The sequence below is a fragment of the Juglans microcarpa x Juglans regia genome, chromosome 7S (assembly GCF_004785595.1).
Source record: "Juglans microcarpa x Juglans regia isolate MS1-56 chromosome 7S, Jm3101_v1.0, whole genome shotgun sequence".
Taxonomy (NCBI): Eukaryota; Viridiplantae; Streptophyta; class Magnoliopsida; order Fagales; family Juglandaceae; genus Juglans; species Juglans microcarpa x Juglans regia.
The window spans coordinates 443,759-462,254 of NC_054607.1; the positions used below are offsets into that span (position 1 = coordinate 443,759).

Below are 18,496 nucleotides of genomic sequence, written 5' to 3' on the forward strand. Positions count from 1 at the left end.
CTTCAATACCTTTACAGCACTAACATGCGCATATTATCGTTTTAGCCAACTGCCAAACGCTCGTCTACTAACTCAACCTCATCCTCCACTCCACGGCTCAAAATGGAAAGCCAGGCCCTTGCCCACGCTAAACTACACTCATCCAGTACCCGTTCGACGAGATTACCCAGAGACCATATGCACGCACCAAACCCACTGAAGTCCTCTATCCAATTGTCAAAACGGAGCCCTAAATCTATCTCAGACGGGCTCCAGAAGGACACAAAAAAGGACCTGTCTCGGATTCTGCGAACGGACGCTGCTGTAGAAGGCATTGCGAGGAAAGCGAACTCGAGAAAGTATAAACAGCTGTGGCCTAAAGCTGTTTTGGAGGCCCTGGATGAGGCTATCAGAGAGAATCAATGGGAGACTGCTCTCAAGGTTAGTGGGTTTTGTTTTTCTTGAATTTGTAATTTCTCTTTTTGGACTTTTTTTATTTTTTTAAAAAAAAAAAAAACTTTGGCAACACGGTTGGTGGGTGTCCTTGAGTTCGATATATTTATTTCTAATTCTAATTGTTTTGGTGGTTTGTATGTGATTGGCCTCTGTGTTTGTGGATAGAGGATATTATTTGCCTCTGTTTTCGTCCTGGTAAATTGGTAATTAAAATATCATGTTTTAATTCGATTTTTTTGACATTTCTTGCAAAGGTAGTTGTCTTTTCTTTGTTTCTACCACCCCGGGTTTTATTGATACATTTCATGTTTGTGCTATTTGCTGCTGTTTCAACCCTCTAAATGTCTGTTGCCTTTGTCAGTTAATTTTAAACTACTTTTAGTTAAGAGTATTTTCTTATATCCACTGCGACCTTGTTTTATGAGTAATCAAGAATTTTATTAGATCAAAACAATAGGTTAACCCATGTACATGGGGCATATGCAAGAGAGACCTAAGTATGATTTAAACCGACACCACGACCCATCAAAATTTGAATTGTCAGCACTGCTACTTTTTGTATGAATTCTTGTTCCCCTGTACTGTGAGACTTGTTGGAAGTTTTAGCTATTTCTAAAAAACCAATTCCTTATTATAGATTTTTGGATTGCTTCGTCAGCAACATTGGTACGAGGCAAGATGCCAAACATACACGAAGTTGTTAATGATGCTTGGCAAGTGCAGGCAACCTGCGCAGGCCAGCTTGCTTTTTGAGATCATGTTGTCTGAAGGGCTTAGACCTACTCTTGACGTCTATACTGCTCTAGTAAGTTCTTATGGGCAATGCGGCCTTCTTGACAAGGCTTTATCAACTCTTGAGGATATGAAATCAATCTCTGACTGCAAACCAGATATATACACGTATTCTATTCTTATTAGCTGTTGCACTAAGTTTCATCGTTTTGATCTGATTGGACGGATTCGTGCAGAGATGTCATATTTGGGGATTGAATGCAGCACTGTCACATACAATACTATTATCAACGGATACGGTAAGGGGGAAATGTTTGAACTAATGGAGGACACACTGACGGAAATGATTGAAAGTGAAAGCTGCCTTCCTGATATTTTCACGTTAAATACTTTTGTCAGGGCTTATGGGAAATTAGGGCAGATTGAGAAAATGGAGGAGTGGTATAATGTATTCCAGTTAATGGGAATACAGCCAGACATGAAGACATTCAATATCCTGATCAAATCGTATGGAAAAGCAGGCATGTATGAGAAGATGAGGTCAGTTATGTATTATATGGAGAAAAGATTTTTCTCGCCAACAATTGTTACTTTTAATACAGTCATCGAGGTGTTTGGAAAAGCTGGAAATATTGAAACGATGGATATATACTTCAAGAAAATGAAGCATCAAGGAATCAAGCCGAATGCTATTACCTACTGCTCTCTTGTTAGTGCTTACAGTAAAGCTGGACATATGGTAAAAGTCGATTCGATTTTGAGGCAAGTAGAGAATTCAGATGTAAAACTAGATACTCCTTTTTATAACTGCATTATCAGCGCATATGGTCAGACTGGTGATGTGGAAAGGATGGGTGAGTTGTTCTTGAAAATGAAAGATAGAGGATGCAAACCGGATAATGTCACCTTTGCTACCATGATCCAAGCCTACAATGCAAAAGGCATGAATGAGGCTGCTGAAAAATTGGAGAAAAAGAGGATTGCAGTTGAAGAGAAATTTGGTATCATGCTATGCCTTATACTTTCTATCTCTGTGACAATTTTTCCTGAAACTAGTTACTCAAACAACCTTACCTCTTTTTCTTCTGTTTCAGGCATGAATTTGATTGGATGGTAGGATGATTTATTGTTTTGGCGAGCAACTATCACAAATGCTCAATGGTGGTCGGATCTCAGGATTGATAATTGCTTCCTTGTAACCACTGTTATAGCAGGTCTTATAGACTTATTCTAAGCTTCTAGATTTACTTCCCTCTGTTTTTGGTTATCTTGTACGTTACACATATTTGCATGCTACTGTATATAGTGCCTTAAAGCAAAATACTTCTGGTAATTGAAGGATGCATACATCAAATGGTCCAACATGGCCCAAAGGACTGGCCATTTTTTAAAGCGGGTGTCCAAGGTCTGTTTTGCATAAAGAAGTTGCTCGTATCTTGATTGGGATTTATTCCTTTAGTTAATTATGTAGTGAGACTGATTTCCATCTATTTAGTCTTGTGAATTTTTTTTTTATTTTTATTTAATCAATAACTTTACTTTTATATGTTTATGTATCTCTCTATGTATATCAGGCAATTCCCAATTCCTTATGTTCTACAAGATTTATATCTTCCTCTACCACATCCTATTTTATCTGTAATAATTTCTTCCCAATTTGGAGAAAAATGCTGGGGCTATTCCTTATTTTCACCTCTTCACTCCCTCATATTTTGAGGTGGGTCCCAATGGGTTTTGTAAAACCCATTTTTATGTTAAATTTGAATAAAGGTAGCTCAAAACTGCCTCCAACAGATTATGTATTTTCAAATCTATTTTTTATTTTGCTACAGTGTTCAGTTACATGTACTTTGTCTCTCACAGTAGTTTCTCTCTCCTTGTACATTTTCCCAACAAACTATTAAATAATATACCATTTAAATGATGTAAAGAAAAAATAGATAAATTGATATAGGGTATATTGTAAAAGTTAGTATGTAAAATTGAAAAAGTGGGTTTTAGTGATGTATTTTAAAGGATAGGATACATAAACTATTGGGAGTGCTCTAATGCCACCAATTTAGCTTTGGTCTCATGTCACTTCTTTTCTTTTCTCGTAGACTTTATTGCTCTTTTTTTAAAAAAGAAAAAAGAAAAAAGAAATCAAACTATATGAAATTGAGATTTTCTTCTTATTTTATTTTCTATTTCTCTCCTCTCTCTCTCTCTCTCTCTCTCTCTCTCTCTCTCTCTCTCTTTTTGGGAAAAAGAAGTAATAAATAAAAACTTCAGTTTTTAGGGGATATATGTAGAGAAAGGTATTACGTATATTTACTTAAACTTCTCAATTCCAAAGCACATTTAAACATTAAAGAAGAAATAATAATTTTAAATCATTATTTTTATTGTAATGTGTATTTTCTCTTAAATTTACACACTTTTTTATTCTTTTAGATTTTGTGAAATATATTTTTTTAAGCTTGAAATTATATATTTTTTCTTTACTCACTTTTTATAATTTTGTTGTCACTTTGCTGATGGTGCTTCTAACCTGCCGAACGGCTTATTTTACCCTAAAAAAATTCTGCTCCTCCCTCCCCCGGCCTGATCACAATCCTTGTTTCACCCCCTACTTACAAGGAATTGGTTACTATAAGTGTTTTTTTATTTTTTTTCACTAGAAGTTTGTTTTATAAGGAAAAAAAAAAAAAAAAAAAAAAAAAAAAAAAAAAAAAAAAAAAAAAAAAAAAAAAAAAAAAAAAAAAACCTTCTAGTAACCAAAATGGTTCCCTATATGGGAGGACCGGACCTCCCTGATGAGCCAGCCAAAATTCTTACTTAATCCTGAAACTAAACGGGAAATATGCATGTATAGAATTTTCAAATATTAGAAAAATGTTTTAATTTCAGAAATCTCAGGCTAGATAGTCATTATCACTAAAATATTATTGTCTTCATTTTTAATAAGCATCTCTCCTCTTCGTAACCAAATGGACTTAATTTCTAATGCAATCTTCATTTCATTGTGCAGACATATTGGCACATGAGAATGCATCACTATAGGTTAATGGTGAAGGTAAAGAGGACAGTGAACACACGGTGTAAATTTCATGGGGTCCCAAGATGGGCATACAAGTGAATGCATTATGTCAGGAGGAATGGTTGCATCCACTGCAAGAAGAGAAAAGAATAAAATTGCTGGAGACAATTTGCTACAGAAGTCAATGACAAATGATTGCATCAATGAGAAAGATGATTTACGGGAGTTGAGTTAAGTTTAGATGAGATGAGATGAAAATTGAATAAAATATTGTTAGAATATTATTTTTTATTTTAAAATTTGAAAAAGTTAAATTTTTTATTGTATTTTGTATGAAAGTTTATAAAAGTTATAATAACCAGATGAGTTTGGATGAATTTTGAATCCAAACCTTACCAGAGGTTGAAGGCCATTCAGGTTGGTGCCATGAGATCCATGGACCATAATTGAACAGAAATCAAACTTTCATGACTACAAAAATAAAGATTAGCCCCTATTAATTATTATATTATTTGGTGCTGTGCAAGTTGTAGTACTACTTTCCTTAAGAAGTAGTTTGTAACACACCTAATGATTGGTGTTTGGGTGAATAGAAAATGTGAGAGAAAGTGTAAGAAAAATTGGTCAGATTTAAGGTTGACCTAGCTTCCAAGAGAGGAAGAGAGAAAAATAGAAAATATGTATATTAAGCTTCTGGATGTTTTTCAATTGAGTCTAACACAACTACAAATATTGACTTGCTCCTACTAACTAATCGGCCCGATGCCAACTTAACCAAACAGTAAAATAAAAATAGCTCATATAATCCTAACAACTATAAATGGGTCATGGCCCAAATCAACACTAACATGTAAATAAAATAAATTGCCACAAGCTAACACGCTTAACAGAACTGAGCCCACCAAGCCCCAATGACTTTGGTGTGCATGTACAGAACCGTGACATGTACCCTCCCCCTTCAAAGCACCTTACCCACAAGGTACAATTATGCTTTAACCATTTTTTTGTAGCAGAGGTCGGCCTCTTGCCTTTGATTTTTTTGAGTTGTTCAATAGTATATTCATCGTTTGCATCTACAACATGGAGAATCTCACAACCCTTCTTCTTCATTTCCTGCGTGGCCTTCTTGCTTTCTCCCGTAATGTCATAATTGTCACTCTGGCCTTCCTTCATCCTAGTCGCATAATCTTTCAAACTGGCCATTAGTAGTGTTGTTCGTGGCATGCTGAACTGAGAACATTCTTGAGATTTGTTGGTCACAAACTCAAGCGTGCAACCAAACTTTCTGTATTCCTTAGCAAACCACTCGAGTAAGGATAACTTCTTCTGAAACTCCAATTCCACCGAGCTGACATAATCTCGAACATTGCTTTGACCTGCCTCTTGTTCCTTGTCCAAGTGCTTTATAAAAATCTCACTAGTTGTGCTCTTTTGCAACATGTACCTATTTATATTCAAAATTTTCCAGGTAATAAGCCGCTCGACAGCAATTGAAAAGATAGGAACAATGACAGATTTGTACCCCAATGTTCCAGTTATGCGGGCTTGGCTTCCTACCACAGGTTTGGTTAGTGCTTCTCTCAACATCTTAAAGTTCAATACCTTGGGCTGCTTAACCTGTGTAACAATACCGCCTATTACATAGGTTCCATAACTTGTAATATCATCCTCAAGAGTGAACTAATAAGCACTTGCATTTCTAATCTTCCTTAGGTCCTCATCATTCAGGTCTGTCATTCCATGAACTTTAAAGAATACAACACATGATACTAGGACAAGATTGCCATTGACAATCGATGCAATTATACCAGTATGCGGTTCCTCTCCATCAATGTCAACAATAGTAAACTTAGGTCCAAAGTCACAATAAATAGAACCCAAAAGGCCTTTTACTTTGGTTTTGATGAATGTAATAGAAGGCTGAAGATTATAACAGTAGTAGTTAAACTCGCTAGCTTTCTCAGACCTGATATCAGAAAAGATAACAGCTTGTGAATTAGAAAGTGGTTCTTTTGTTAAGTTTTTTGTTAAGGTACAAATAACAACAACATTGTTGAGCTCTTGCTTCCTTTGGACAGAAGCTAGTGCCCTGTTCTGACCAACATCATTTTCTGTAAAAAATAAATTACTAGACAATTCTCACAACTCCACTGCACATCCGCAATTCTTTTCTAACACGTCCTTCTTTTGTATTATCTGAAAAGGTGTATGGCTTCCCTAAACATTCCAGTCCTATAGAAATATGCAATATCTTGTATCGGGCTATATGCATTGCTAGTATAATATTCTGTTGCAAACCCAGCACTAAGTCCATCCCCAAATACAACATTCTCAATTAACTAATTATTAGATAGAGATTATGTCTACCCTATATAAGCAAGAATCAAAGCTAGGTAACCCATTGAGAGGAATTTGTGATAAATACCAATGTCGCCAATGCACAAAAGACAGGTCGAAACTAGAGGAACAAATAAGCCTATCAGTATGATGTATGCAACAGGAGCTTCAACATATACATTAGAAGCACTCATTCTACTAACTCGGACATGCCACATTAATTGATTCCTCCATCAGGATTGGCATCTTCTTTGCTTATGATAATTGCTTCTAATACAACCACAAGCTCTCTAGCTTTTACAAGCTCAAGCCGTGTTTCCAAGTTACTTGTCATTGTTATAGGGAACAATAAAGTTTGACGTATTTTTGACAAACTCTGAAAGACAACCCTGAACTCTTCTTTGAACCCAACTTCCATGACTCTATCTACTTTATCCAAAATTAGGATCTTGGTCTTGGAGAACACAAAAAGAATGTAAAGATTCTCTTTAGGCATTTCATCAAATAGTTGAGGGGCCAAGTTCTTATCTCCTAAAACTTCCAAACCCATGAGTATTTTCCCTCCACCATAGATTACAAGCACAATATAAAGGACTTCATATACCTCAAACATACCTTTGTTGTACACTGAGCACTGGGATCTTGACAGAAACTAAGATGTGCACCACCTCTAAGAGGGCCACCTCTGTCACTCCTCGGACCACCCCTTCCAAGAAAGCAGCCACCCCTATAGCCTCCACCACCTCTATTACCACCTCTGAATCCACTACGACCACCTATAGATGCAACTTGTGGTTGTCCAGTGAGGAGCTGGTCGGTGTTGAACTGCGCCACTACAACCTTGAGGACCTCATGGTTGATTGACAGAAAGACCTTCTCATCGTGGTCAAGCCCTAAGCTTTGGAGGATCTCGGGTTGTTTCGTGACCTCGAGGCGAGAGAGGACTCAAAGGTTCAGGTTTACCATCTGGAGGTCCCTGGTGCTTGAGACAGGCTAGAAGGTGTGGGGCTTGGTTCGGATGAAGGGCTTCTAGAGCCATGGGACCAAGAAATGGGTCCTCTCACCCACCGCCTCGTCCGATATTCCGCATAGATGGGCTTGGTTCAGGGTTTGGTTGTCGAAATATGGGTGGTTATGGTGGTTGGGGAAGGAGGATAAACGAGTGAACCATCAAAGGTGTGATGCATTGGGACTTTCGGTGTGTTCGAGTTGGCTGGGTGTTTGTGGTAATTGTAGAGAGTTGTGGACAAGTTTTTGGTCTAGACCACAGAGGAAGGACTTCCTCCCTATCTTGTACTTCTTGTTTATGAGCTCCTCCTCTATTTGGTGCCCAATAACGACTCCACCAAGATCAAACTTCCATCTGGTATCGAGAACTATCCCGATGGGTTCTCCTTTTCCGATCATTGTATGGGCCTTGCTTGGAACGACTAACGGAAGGAAATGAAAGAGGAAATAATTTTTGGGAAGTGATGGAAATGAAAGTCGGAGAGGGAAATATGAGTGTTGGAAAATTAATTTTGGGTTTGTAAAGGAACTTATGAGAATAGAGGGAAAAGGAATTTCGTCAGGATGATCCTTGGCTCGTTCTTCCTCTTCCTGCATCGCACGAAGTTGTTGCTCAAGATGGGTAAATTTTTCTTCAAAATTCTTCCTGCCATCAATTATATTTTGATGAAGAATTTCAAGATTTTCTTGAATTCATTTCATTGACTCTTTGATTTTGTTGAGGACTATAACAATTTCTTCCATGATAGCACAGAGACCGATGTTTCTCTGATACCACTTTGTAACAAACCTGATGGTTGGTGTTTGGGTGAGTAGAAAATGCGAGAGTAAGTGTAAGAAAAATTAGTCAGATTCGAGGTTGACCTAACCTCCAAGAGAGAGAGAAAAAAATAGAAAATATGTGTATTAAGTTTTTGGATGTTTTTCAAATGAGTCCAACACAACTACAAATACAGACCTGCTCCTACATCAACGCTAACATGTAAATAAGATAAATGGCCACAAGCCAACATGCCCAACATAATTGGGCCCACCAAGCCCCAATGACTTCGATTTATCATTGTGCATGTAGAGAACTGTGACATAGTTTCAGTTCAACAAATTATCTCCATATGATCTTCTCTATACGTTGCTGAAACAGGGTATTATTACCTGCTACTTTCTTCAGCCTATCCTTAAACCAAGCAGCAAATATAGTCATTATTTCATCTTATTGTTTCTCGTACGGAGTATCAAATTTACATGGATCTACTAAATACTACATTTTATTTTTTTGAAGCCCAATACTATGCTTTATTTTATTCTTTCTGTTGATAGGTACTTTGCTAAACGTACATCTGTTGCATAAACCTCAATATACATAATCCAAACATGCATAAATGTAATAATCTCGAGTCTTGGGGGGTGTGGCTTTGGCACTCATGGGCTCTCTCACCTCTCTTTAGCTGACTCATGACCAAGTATATTAGGTGAAAAATGCTACTTACCTTGCAATATTACTGCTCAAGTATTTTATTTTATTATTTTTTTTTATTTAATGATTAAAGAAGTGACTATTAGTGAATTTGTATATTTTTTTAATTATTTTAATGATTAAGAATGTTAAAAAATTATTGAAAAGAAAATAGAACAATAAATTTAAACTAGCGGTACGTCTAACAGTAAAATGCTAGGCGGCCGCTAGCACCGTCCATATTACTTATTAGGTTCATTCATTTGTACTAACATGGAAATGAAATTATGACTCTCATAAGGTAAAAAGTTTACCCTTCAACCTTTTGAGTTAAAAATGCTTTTTTTGGAGGAAACTATCCATCTAAAAACAAAAATTTAAAAAGAGCAACTTTGTGTGAATGGAATACCGCAAATACAGCAACAATGGGAGCAAGTACTGAAAAAATTCAAAAAACATCATGAGTTGAAAGAGTAACTATTTTATTTTTCTGGTCAAAATTCATACCCTAGAGAAAATGGTAAGTAGAAATTGAAGCCATGGATTACCCAATTAATTAAGAAGCTTCTGATGGAGCCAGGAGCTAGCAATCAAGAAAGTAACAAGTACTAGCTAGCTAGTGATCGATCTGTTGTTAATTCCCAATCATACTTACTTTGTGTATTCAACAACCACCATCCAAAGCTGTCATTACGATCTTGAAAGTAAACCCATTTTTTTGACCAATGTTTTCTTCCCAATCCGTGAAGTCTGGGGCAAAGTAGTTGGAAGTAGTAGTGGAGGTCAAATCCAAGGACAAATTTGTATGGTACAAACCCATAAAATCTTTTAGAAAGACCTACCTTTCTTTGTATATATATATTATATATACACACACACGAGGTCCATTTGAATGCATTTGAGATTGAACTTGACAATTCCCTAATCGGCATTTTCATCTTTGCGGCCTATGATTGAACCGACTTGCTAAATCCATCATCAAATTGGTTTTGGCTTGAGTCACTTGACAAGACGAGAATATTGCCTTGCATATATGTGATACATGCAAAAAATGTCATTTCATTTGAAGTGAGATGAAAGGTAATTAATGGGGATTTTCCTTCAAAATGTCAATCTTTTTTTTCTTTGTTTTCCCATTTCCCAAACAGCCTCTTCATACACGACATCCCAACAAAGGACTTGCTTGTGGGTTAATAATATTTGGCTATTTCAAGCTCATGATGCATATGGATCGAGGGGATCACGATGCGCCTGAGTTCAAGCTTCAAACTAGGCATAAAAGTCATGAATATTAGCCCCGTTTTCATTTTGATAGATCAAGACGTACAGCTCTAATGTGAACTAGATTTCTTGCATGTCTCCAAACGAAAGATGCCTGCACTCAAGAGTTGAACGTGAGATCATTATTTGAAAGATCTATAAAGCTTAATTTGCGTGGTTAATTAGTATACGTGAGAATACTATCTACTGGAATTAAGATTATCGATTAATCAGAGAATTAGAAGGAGTTGTAATCCATGCCTTTGAAAGTTATGGTACTTGTACTTCATTTTATTGTTTTGCGTGCTTATTTTTATTCCAAATCAATAATCTAATAATGATTATACACTGTATGAAAAACTGATCATCTAGAAAATTAAAGATCACACAGAAAGGAAAAATGTAAAAAAAAATGACATTATTTCTCAAGTTCTTTAAGTAATCTTCTTTCCTTCTTATTATATTTAATTGAAACTAGCTTGTTAGTCCTTTCACAACATGCATTAATATTATCTATAATGTGTGTGAACTATATAGGTCATTGAATAGTAATTTGGTGGTCTACAAATTCAACCAAAGTGCCAAATCAACTCTAAACAAGGTAAAATTAGGTAGTCCCAAACATTCCCCTTGAATCAACATAGACCTAATTACTATATAGCTAGAAACAGCAGCTAGGACGACTTATCTCTCTATACCTCTCCTTTTCTTCTTTTGCAATTATTGCTAGTGTTACAATCAACTTTATAAAGCATATGCCACCTATAAATTATCCTTCTCCTCCTCCTTTTTCTTATTTTCCTTCTCTTTTTCAAGATACCACGAGAGAATACTAAAAGCTATTAATTTAGAATTTTGTGCTATCATGATGTGTAGAATGATCGATCAGGAGTCAAAAGGGTACAATTCTCAAGATCATGGGAATGTTCTTATTCCTTTATTTATTTTTTTATTTTTTCTGGTTGAACTGGATATGCATGCACTAGCTAGCTAGGACTGGAAAATGGCACATGCAATTTAATTTCAAAGGAGCAACAAGACGAATTGTGGCTCCATGAATCAGTTCCCATTTTAATTGATCTCTTAGTAAAATACTTTAGTTACAAAATAATGATATAAAAATAAATTTAGAAACTGATATAGTTTAATGCGATACGTCTGATCGTAAGGTTACTTTTAATATAAAATAGATCTAACAAATTTTATAAAATTATATTGAGTTTATTTTATATATTTTTTTATGTCTGTAATAATTCTTTTGATTTTATATAATTAGCTAGCTAGGTAGGTAGCCATTCCATGTCATTTTCAATGCAACTAGTCATGTCATTCAACTTGCTATAAAAGCATATAATATTATAGGGATTTGTATTCCCATTAATTACCAAGTGTGAACAGTGGAACAAGAAGCTAGGCATAATAATGTAAAGCACTTCAGAAGTCAAAATTAGAGAAAGAGCACAACTTGTGCCACTATTTTAATTTATGGCAAAGAGCAAGTTGTAGAGAAAGCAATAATATGTGAGGAATTTTTGGTACCAAAACTACCAAACATCTCATCATCATGGTCATATTATTGTACTAAAGCATATATATCTTGAAGGAATTTAAGTAAGTAGTCGTAGGCATTGTATGGAATTTTGATTCCCAGAAAGCAAACATGATCTCGTTGTAAAGGCAAGCATATTTTGTAGGAATTTTGGCTATTTGGTGTATTTTTATTTGAATATATCATTAATGATGTGGGCTGGTTTGCTTTCAAGGTTAAAGTTTAAAATTTTAAAAATTTTGAAAATCTCATATATCATCATTACAATTTTATTAAATCTTCACACAAAATAAAATAAAAAATTCAACTTTTTCAAATTTTAAAACAAAAAATAATATGAAAAAATATTTTATAATAATTTTTTATTTAATTTTTTAACTTTAATTTCAACTCATCTCATCTTATCTCACCAACTACGTCTCATGCTGCATCAACAACGTTTCTGAACCCAAATATTTTTGCTTCATATAATATAAATATATATATTTAGAAAAAAAAAACAGAAAAAAAAAGATTTGTGATAATTTCAGGCCTACTTTTTTTTTAATCTGTTTAATTTGCAGATTAGAGTTTGGCACTGATCATCTACTTTTCAAACTCGATTGATTTTCTTTTTCCATAAGTTTTGGAAAGAAAGATAAAGACAAAGGACGACTTGGAGTTGTCAATTTAACTCTTATCTCTCCTTACTGCAATTTCCACGCTCTCCTTACCGGTGATAAAACCTTCGCGTACTTAGGCATGGATCATGTGTCATTTTTGTTTTTAAGGTTTGAGTAATATTAGATATAGTCTTGAGGTATACAAGACGTTACACAATACTATTCTCTATATAAAAAAAAAAAAAAATTAGAGTATGTTATTAAAAAAATAATTTTTTTTTTATATGGATATATCCCAAATTTATCTATTTTTTTTAAAGGGTATACGAGTGTGCACATATGTACTAAAATTGTAAATATAAATTCTTTTTCTGAATTGTTTTGTATATATATAAGAAGGCATGCAAAGTTGCAAATTAGTTTGATCCTGGCATGCATTTAACTTGCTTGGATATATCTGAAAATATCAAAAAAAAATTTCATCAGTTACTATTTATCACTCCACACCCCACATCTGATGAGAAACACCCTCACACCCTATAAAAAAGTTATAAATGTAAAGTGTGGAAGTGAATAGTAGCTGATGTATAATATTTCTCATATGAAAAACATGATCACGGTCACAGTCAAATACGCGGTGAACATGAAATGAATTATAACATCTAGGGTTGCCAATAATTAAAGCTTATATATAGATACTAATTAATTAGCCAACTTTTAATTTTACTATGGTAGTAAAATTAATGAACTTAAATTTAAATAATAGCCAAATTTTGCTTTTATGATTGGCAATGATGAAAATGAAAATGGCTTTTTTATAACATGATTAAAAGAACCGACCCCAAATTTTACTTTGGCCTTGGGGGTACTCATGGTACTTAACTTAATTGATTTGGATTGAAGTGATCATTATCATAAATGTCTTTTTAACATGTACTTATGCAATCATCATCCAATGCCCATCTTTTTAATTTTAAGTCGACGGAATCTCTCTGCAGTCTCCATCAAAACAACCAATATATTTTGACATTCTCTTTTCTTTTCTGCCCATATTTACCATTTTAGCTTAATTATTATCTCTCAAAATGGTACATATATATTATAAGAAAATTGTTTAATTTTTATTAGTTATTTTCTATAAAAATAACTATTTTTGGTTAAAATAAATCTGTTTTCATCTTAAATAGCCATTCTCGTTATAAATAATTCGTTATAAATATTTATTTTTTTTATAATAATACATATATAATTAAGTAAAATTAAAAAAATGCAAGATAATAGTTTAATTAGGACATATCAAATCATGACATCTAGGCATGTAATCAAATTGGTGAACCAATTATAGACCTCATTCGATCTTGTCGAGTACCATTTACTAGGGCGTATCTTCCTGAAATGAACCTCGCGAAAAGGACAACATACATCCTAGAAACATAGCCCAAACGAGGATATCATGCATACATATCTTTTTTTTTAAAAAAAAAAAAAAAGAAAATAAAAGTTGAGAATTATGAGAGTTGTGTCGTTTTAGGGCCTACAATTTTCTTTCGTGACGAAGTTAGGACATCACATCAATAAAAGGCACGCATTGTGCATGCCATTCATTATTTTTTAATCAAATGATGCTTGCTGTGTGACTAATTAATCGTTTTGCACAGTTCATGTCCTTTGATGAGACCATTGGATTACAATCAAGGTCTCTTCAATCACAATATTTATTTATTTTTACTGCTTAATTCAACCTAGTAATTTTTTTATTTGGCATCAATGTCAGAATAAAATTTTGACTAATTTTGAAAGTGTACATGCACTTATAAGAGATTTTGTTAGAAGTGTACAAAAATCTAAAAAATTATTTGGAATTCTTTCAGACCGGCCGTCAGAGTTTAGAATCAGCCAAAATTGGTAGGAAATTGATCGGCCAGCAGTGGTAATTTTATAAAACTGATGTCAATCAGTTCGGTTTCAATTTAAACAAAAAAAAAAAAAAATTGTTGAATCGGCCGACATCATATGTTTACCCCCAAACATATAAATCGACCGTGCACCGGCCGGCAATTGATCTGGCCGGTTTTACCCCTTTACAATATCAATTTCGACCAATTTTCTTCCTCAAAAAAAGATGGTCGGTCGGTTTTTATTTTTGCATAAAACCAAATCGATGGAATTGGTTTTCACCCCTAGATTTTGTACCCAATTTAATAGAGAGTTTATTTAATTTGATAGTCCCTGTAAACTGTTTTCACCCAAATAAATTTAAATCTTAAATTTAGAGAAAGCATGCTAACAAAATTAAGACCTTTTAACATCGGAGCAAACCTAGAGGTGATTTATTTATTTATTTTTATCCTCAATTGGTATCAATCAATTTTAAAGAAAAAATGTGTTTATATAAAGAATAATGATACATGTAGGATCATTTTTATAATTTTTTTATATAATTATATTTTAAAATCGAAATATTTATATAAAATAATGTTATTTTTATAAATTATTTTATAAAAATATATATCATTTAAAACATAATTATATAAAAAACTGTAAGAAAAGAATGCATATCTGTCAATTTTTTTTTTAAAAAAATAAATCACTTAACAAAATATTAAGCTTGATACGTGGGCGCTGTCATGGCTCAAGTGACAGCACCAGAACACCCAGCCGCCGCAAACATGTTGACACGTGTGCGTAAAAGTACTCACGTGCATCCCGAGTTTGGGTAGCAGTGCCCCGTGGCCGTGCGCGAGTTGGTTCGTCAGCGGCTCCGCATCGCCAATTCGAAGCTTTTTTCACGTTCCCTACCCCGGCCAGACCACACGGTTTGAAAAAGACCTTATCCATTTTTTGCTTTTGCTATTGTACCCTCCCCCGTTTGAGGAAACCCGTATTCCAATTCTACCCTTTATATTTGACAAATCAATCCCTTCGTACAAATACTTTCTTACTTCTCAACTTAACCCCTCCTTTTGCCCGAAATTAATTTTTAAGTGCAGCATTTTATTTTATCCGAGTGGTACGTAACACACTCCCTCCCTATTATTATTATTATTATTTTAATTTATAAATATTTTTTTTTTTGTAATTCCTTTATTAGAAATTTGAAAAATGATTGATTTTACAGTATAATAGAATATTTCACGCCTATAATTTTCCAATAAAAAATTATTAATTGTTATAGTTGATTGTATATAACTATTATTCATTGAATAAAAGCGTCAACCCGATTGTTTTGATAGTTTAAAGGATGACTTTGTAAAATTAATAGATTAAAAAAGGTGTTGACTTTTTTTTTATATTATTAAAAAATTCAGTTTGAAAAAGATAATTTGCTTTTTTGGAGTCACAATTTTTTTTTTTTTTTTGGGTATCATGATGTATCATGATGTACGTACGTTATATATTTCAAATTCCAACTCCATTATATATATATATATATATATGATGATTGGCAACTTATAATAAATTGTTTTCAATATCTTCATAGTATCTTAAACATAAATTATAATTTTTTTGGAAGGGCCAATTCTATGTTCTAAAAAACTTTTAGAAAAATTTTGAATTATAAAATATTTTTTACTCGAGATATTTTTGTATGTGTTGGCTTTTAATAGTTTGGATAATTTAGTAAATGTGATTTGGACCGTGAGAAGAAATTTCAGAGTGTGCATCATGTTTCATGCTACTTATTTGTAGCTTCTCAACTCCACCTTTTCACATAAATGAAACTTTATTACACGAGTATTACTCAGATATACTTATAAATTATATAAATATTGTATATATATTTTTTTAAAATGTATAGTTTATTATTAACAAATTAATTATTTCAGATGGATTTTATATTTATTTATTTATTTTCAAAATAAATACACAGCAAGCATTATGTACCGAAAATATCATTTCTATACGTGTTTATGTTTATTATTATTATTACGAGGAGTAATTCAAGGGTTAAAACGTAATCTCAGTCGCACAAAATGGTCCGAAATCCCGCATAAACCCTTGTCCAAAGGACGAGAACACACTTGCTGTCCATCTCATCCAAGCTACGCGCCAAGCCACGTCAGTAGCATCGACAACTATATAAACGGACTCCCGCTGCTTCTGCTTCTCTAGCCATCAAAATCCCAACCCCCCCTCCTCTCTCTCTCTCTCATACACGAAAAACGCTCTTCCATTCCGTTCCGTTCATGGATTCCCCTTCTCGCTCTTCCGTCGTCATAGTCGGTGCCGGAGTCTCCGGTAAGCCTTCCCCCAAACACAATCTACGCCTTTCATCCCAAATATTTCCTCTTCTTCTTTTCACATTTTTCTTTTGATTTTTGTGAAGGAATATCGGCGGCGAAGATTTTAGCGGAGAACGGAGTGGAGGACCTGGTGATTCTTGAAGCTTCGGACCGAATCGGCGGGAGGATCAGAAAGGAGGATTTTGGGGGCGTGTCGGTGGAGCTCGGGGCGGGGTGGATCGCCGGAGTCGGTGGCAAAGAGTCAAACCCCGTCTGGGAGCTCGCCAACCAATCCGACCTCCGCACCCACTTCTCCGACTACAGCAATGCCCGCTACAACATCTACGACCGCAGGTACCCGTATCCGTATCCAAATATAATAATACCTCTCTCTCTCTCTCTCTCTCTCTCTCTCTCTCTCTCTCTCTAACCGTTTTTGGTTTTTGCTATTTGCTAGACGCGCTGACATTGGTGCTCTCGGCATTTTGACTATATTTGAAGTTTCGCCTATTATAGAATCCATGCGTATTACGTCTTAGATGGAAAATAATCGGACGACGATGGTTAATTTTGAACGAGTTTTCATTGACGTTTTTGCTGTTGTTACAGCGGCAAGATTTTCCCGAGCGGAATCGCGGCCGACTCGTACAAGAAGGCGGTGGACTCGGCGATTCAACAGCTAAGGAGAGAGGAGGCGATCCGGGAATCGATCCGGGGTTGCGGTTGCGACGTCAGCAGAGTAACCGAACCACCTTCGTAAGTCCCTGTTTGGCTGTTTATGCTACCGAAATCAGCTTATTGCCTATTATGTAAAGTGAATCTGAATGTGTTTTCTTGTACTTATCCGGAAAGATATTCTACTTATTTCTTTCAATGTACGTATTATATGTATACTAATTCAATTTTTCTTTCTTTTTAATTTTTTGGCTGCTCTTTAGTGCTCCGAAAACGCCGATAGAGCTCGCCATTGACTTCATCTTGCATGATTTTGAGATGGCAGGTGAGTTTTATACATAGCTCGTGTTGCCTTTTTTAAAAAAAAAAAAAAAAAAAAAAAAAAAATTAAAGAAAAAGGACTATATATATAGCTTTATTAAAACCCGGAGTTCATGTTACGATCCACTCTGCTGTTGTTTGGTGGCTGAGAAAGTGGTGAAAAGAAAAGGAGTATATATTTATATATTTTATTTGATCCTATGCCTTGTGAAATTCAAGTCAAATAGTTTTATAACAGATTGACATGATTCTTTATTATTGAATGTATCTAATTTGTTTTGTGGTTTCTTTATTTTGTTCAAACATTTCTTTTCTGAAACTGAATAAAGGGTGTGTCTCACTCAACATTTCAACATAAGTGTTTGGATAATATAATCCAAGATGTCGTTTGTTTTCATAACTCCTCTAAATTCAACTGATCACGTCTCATCTCATCCTATTTAAAAGAACATCCTATCTAAATTTCTTTTATCCAATATTGATTTTGTATGTATATAACATTCTAGTAGTGCGGACAGAGCGCTCTCTCTCTCTCATACCCTCTCTAATTTCTGATTCTTTGCCATTTCTTTTTGGAGTGTAAAAAAGATTGAAATTGACTTGTAAAAGAGTATGCAATTGAGAATGTGTGTTTTGTATGCAGAGGTTGAGCCAATATCAACTTTCGTAGATTTCGGGGAACGCGAATATTTAGTCGCAGATCAAAGAGGGTATGAGTATTTGCTATACAAGATGGCTGAGGATTTTCTTTGTACCTCTGAGGGTAAAATCTTGGACAGTCGTCTCAAACTAAACAAGGTGAAATAATCTCATTCTTTCCTTGTATTATCTAAGTAATTTAGTAAATTAATCATTTAAATGAATAGTTTATTAATAACATAT

At 34.5% G+C, this 18,496-nt stretch overlaps 2 protein-coding genes across 4 annotated transcripts in view; both read left to right on the top strand.

Moving 5' to 3' along the window:
• On the top strand, positions 1-4,488 carry LOC121241208 (pentatricopeptide repeat-containing protein At3g53170). 3 transcript variants are annotated; one of them, XR_005935682.1, is made up of 4 exons: positions 1-420; positions 1,073-2,168; positions 2,262-2,381; positions 4,178-4,488. XR_005935682.1 is itself a non-coding variant. In XM_041138887.1 (3 exons), exons 1-3 carry the CDS (start codon positions 103-105, stop codon positions 2,282-2,284), a joined length of 1,437 nt encoding a protein of 478 aa, XP_040994821.1. In that variant the 5' UTR covers positions 1-102; the 3' UTR covers positions 2,285-2,713. The 3 variants fall into 3 exon arrangements, 1 of the variants encoding a protein (XP_040994821.1); XR_005935683.1 differs by lacking the exon at positions 4,178-4,488 and adding an exon at positions 2,474-2,713; XM_041138887.1 differs by lacking the exon at positions 4,178-4,488 and having other exon boundaries at positions 2,262-2,713.
• LOC121241207 (polyamine oxidase 1) overlaps positions 3,364-18,496 on the top strand; it is a 21,143-nt gene continuing 6,010 nt past the window's right edge. The window contains exons 1-6 of the mRNA XM_041138886.1: positions 3,364-3,377; positions 16,533-16,634; positions 16,723-16,972; positions 17,228-17,374; positions 17,557-17,618; positions 18,258-18,412. Coding sequence (XP_040994820.1) covers positions 16,583-16,634; positions 16,723-16,972; positions 17,228-17,374; positions 17,557-17,618; positions 18,258-18,412 — 666 coding nt within the window. The 5' untranslated portion in view covers positions 3,364-3,377; positions 16,533-16,582. The remainder of the gene's footprint in view (positions 3,378-16,532; positions 16,635-16,722; positions 16,973-17,227; positions 17,375-17,556; positions 17,619-18,257; positions 18,413-18,496) is intronic.

Bases quoted from the DNA above. Each gene is read 5' to 3' on its own strand.
- LOC121241208 (XM_041138887.1), top strand. From the start codon at position 103: ATGGAAAGCCAGGCCCTTGCCCACGCTAAACTACACTCATCCAGTACC. The intron at 421-1,072 runs GTTAGTGGGTTT...TCCTTATTATAG, and splicing joins AATGGGAGACTGCTCTCAAG to ATTTTTGGATTGCTTCGTCA. The intron at 2,169-2,261 runs GTATCATGCTAT...CTTCTGTTTCAG, and splicing joins TGCAGTTGAAGAGAAATTTG to GCATGAATTTGATTGGATGG.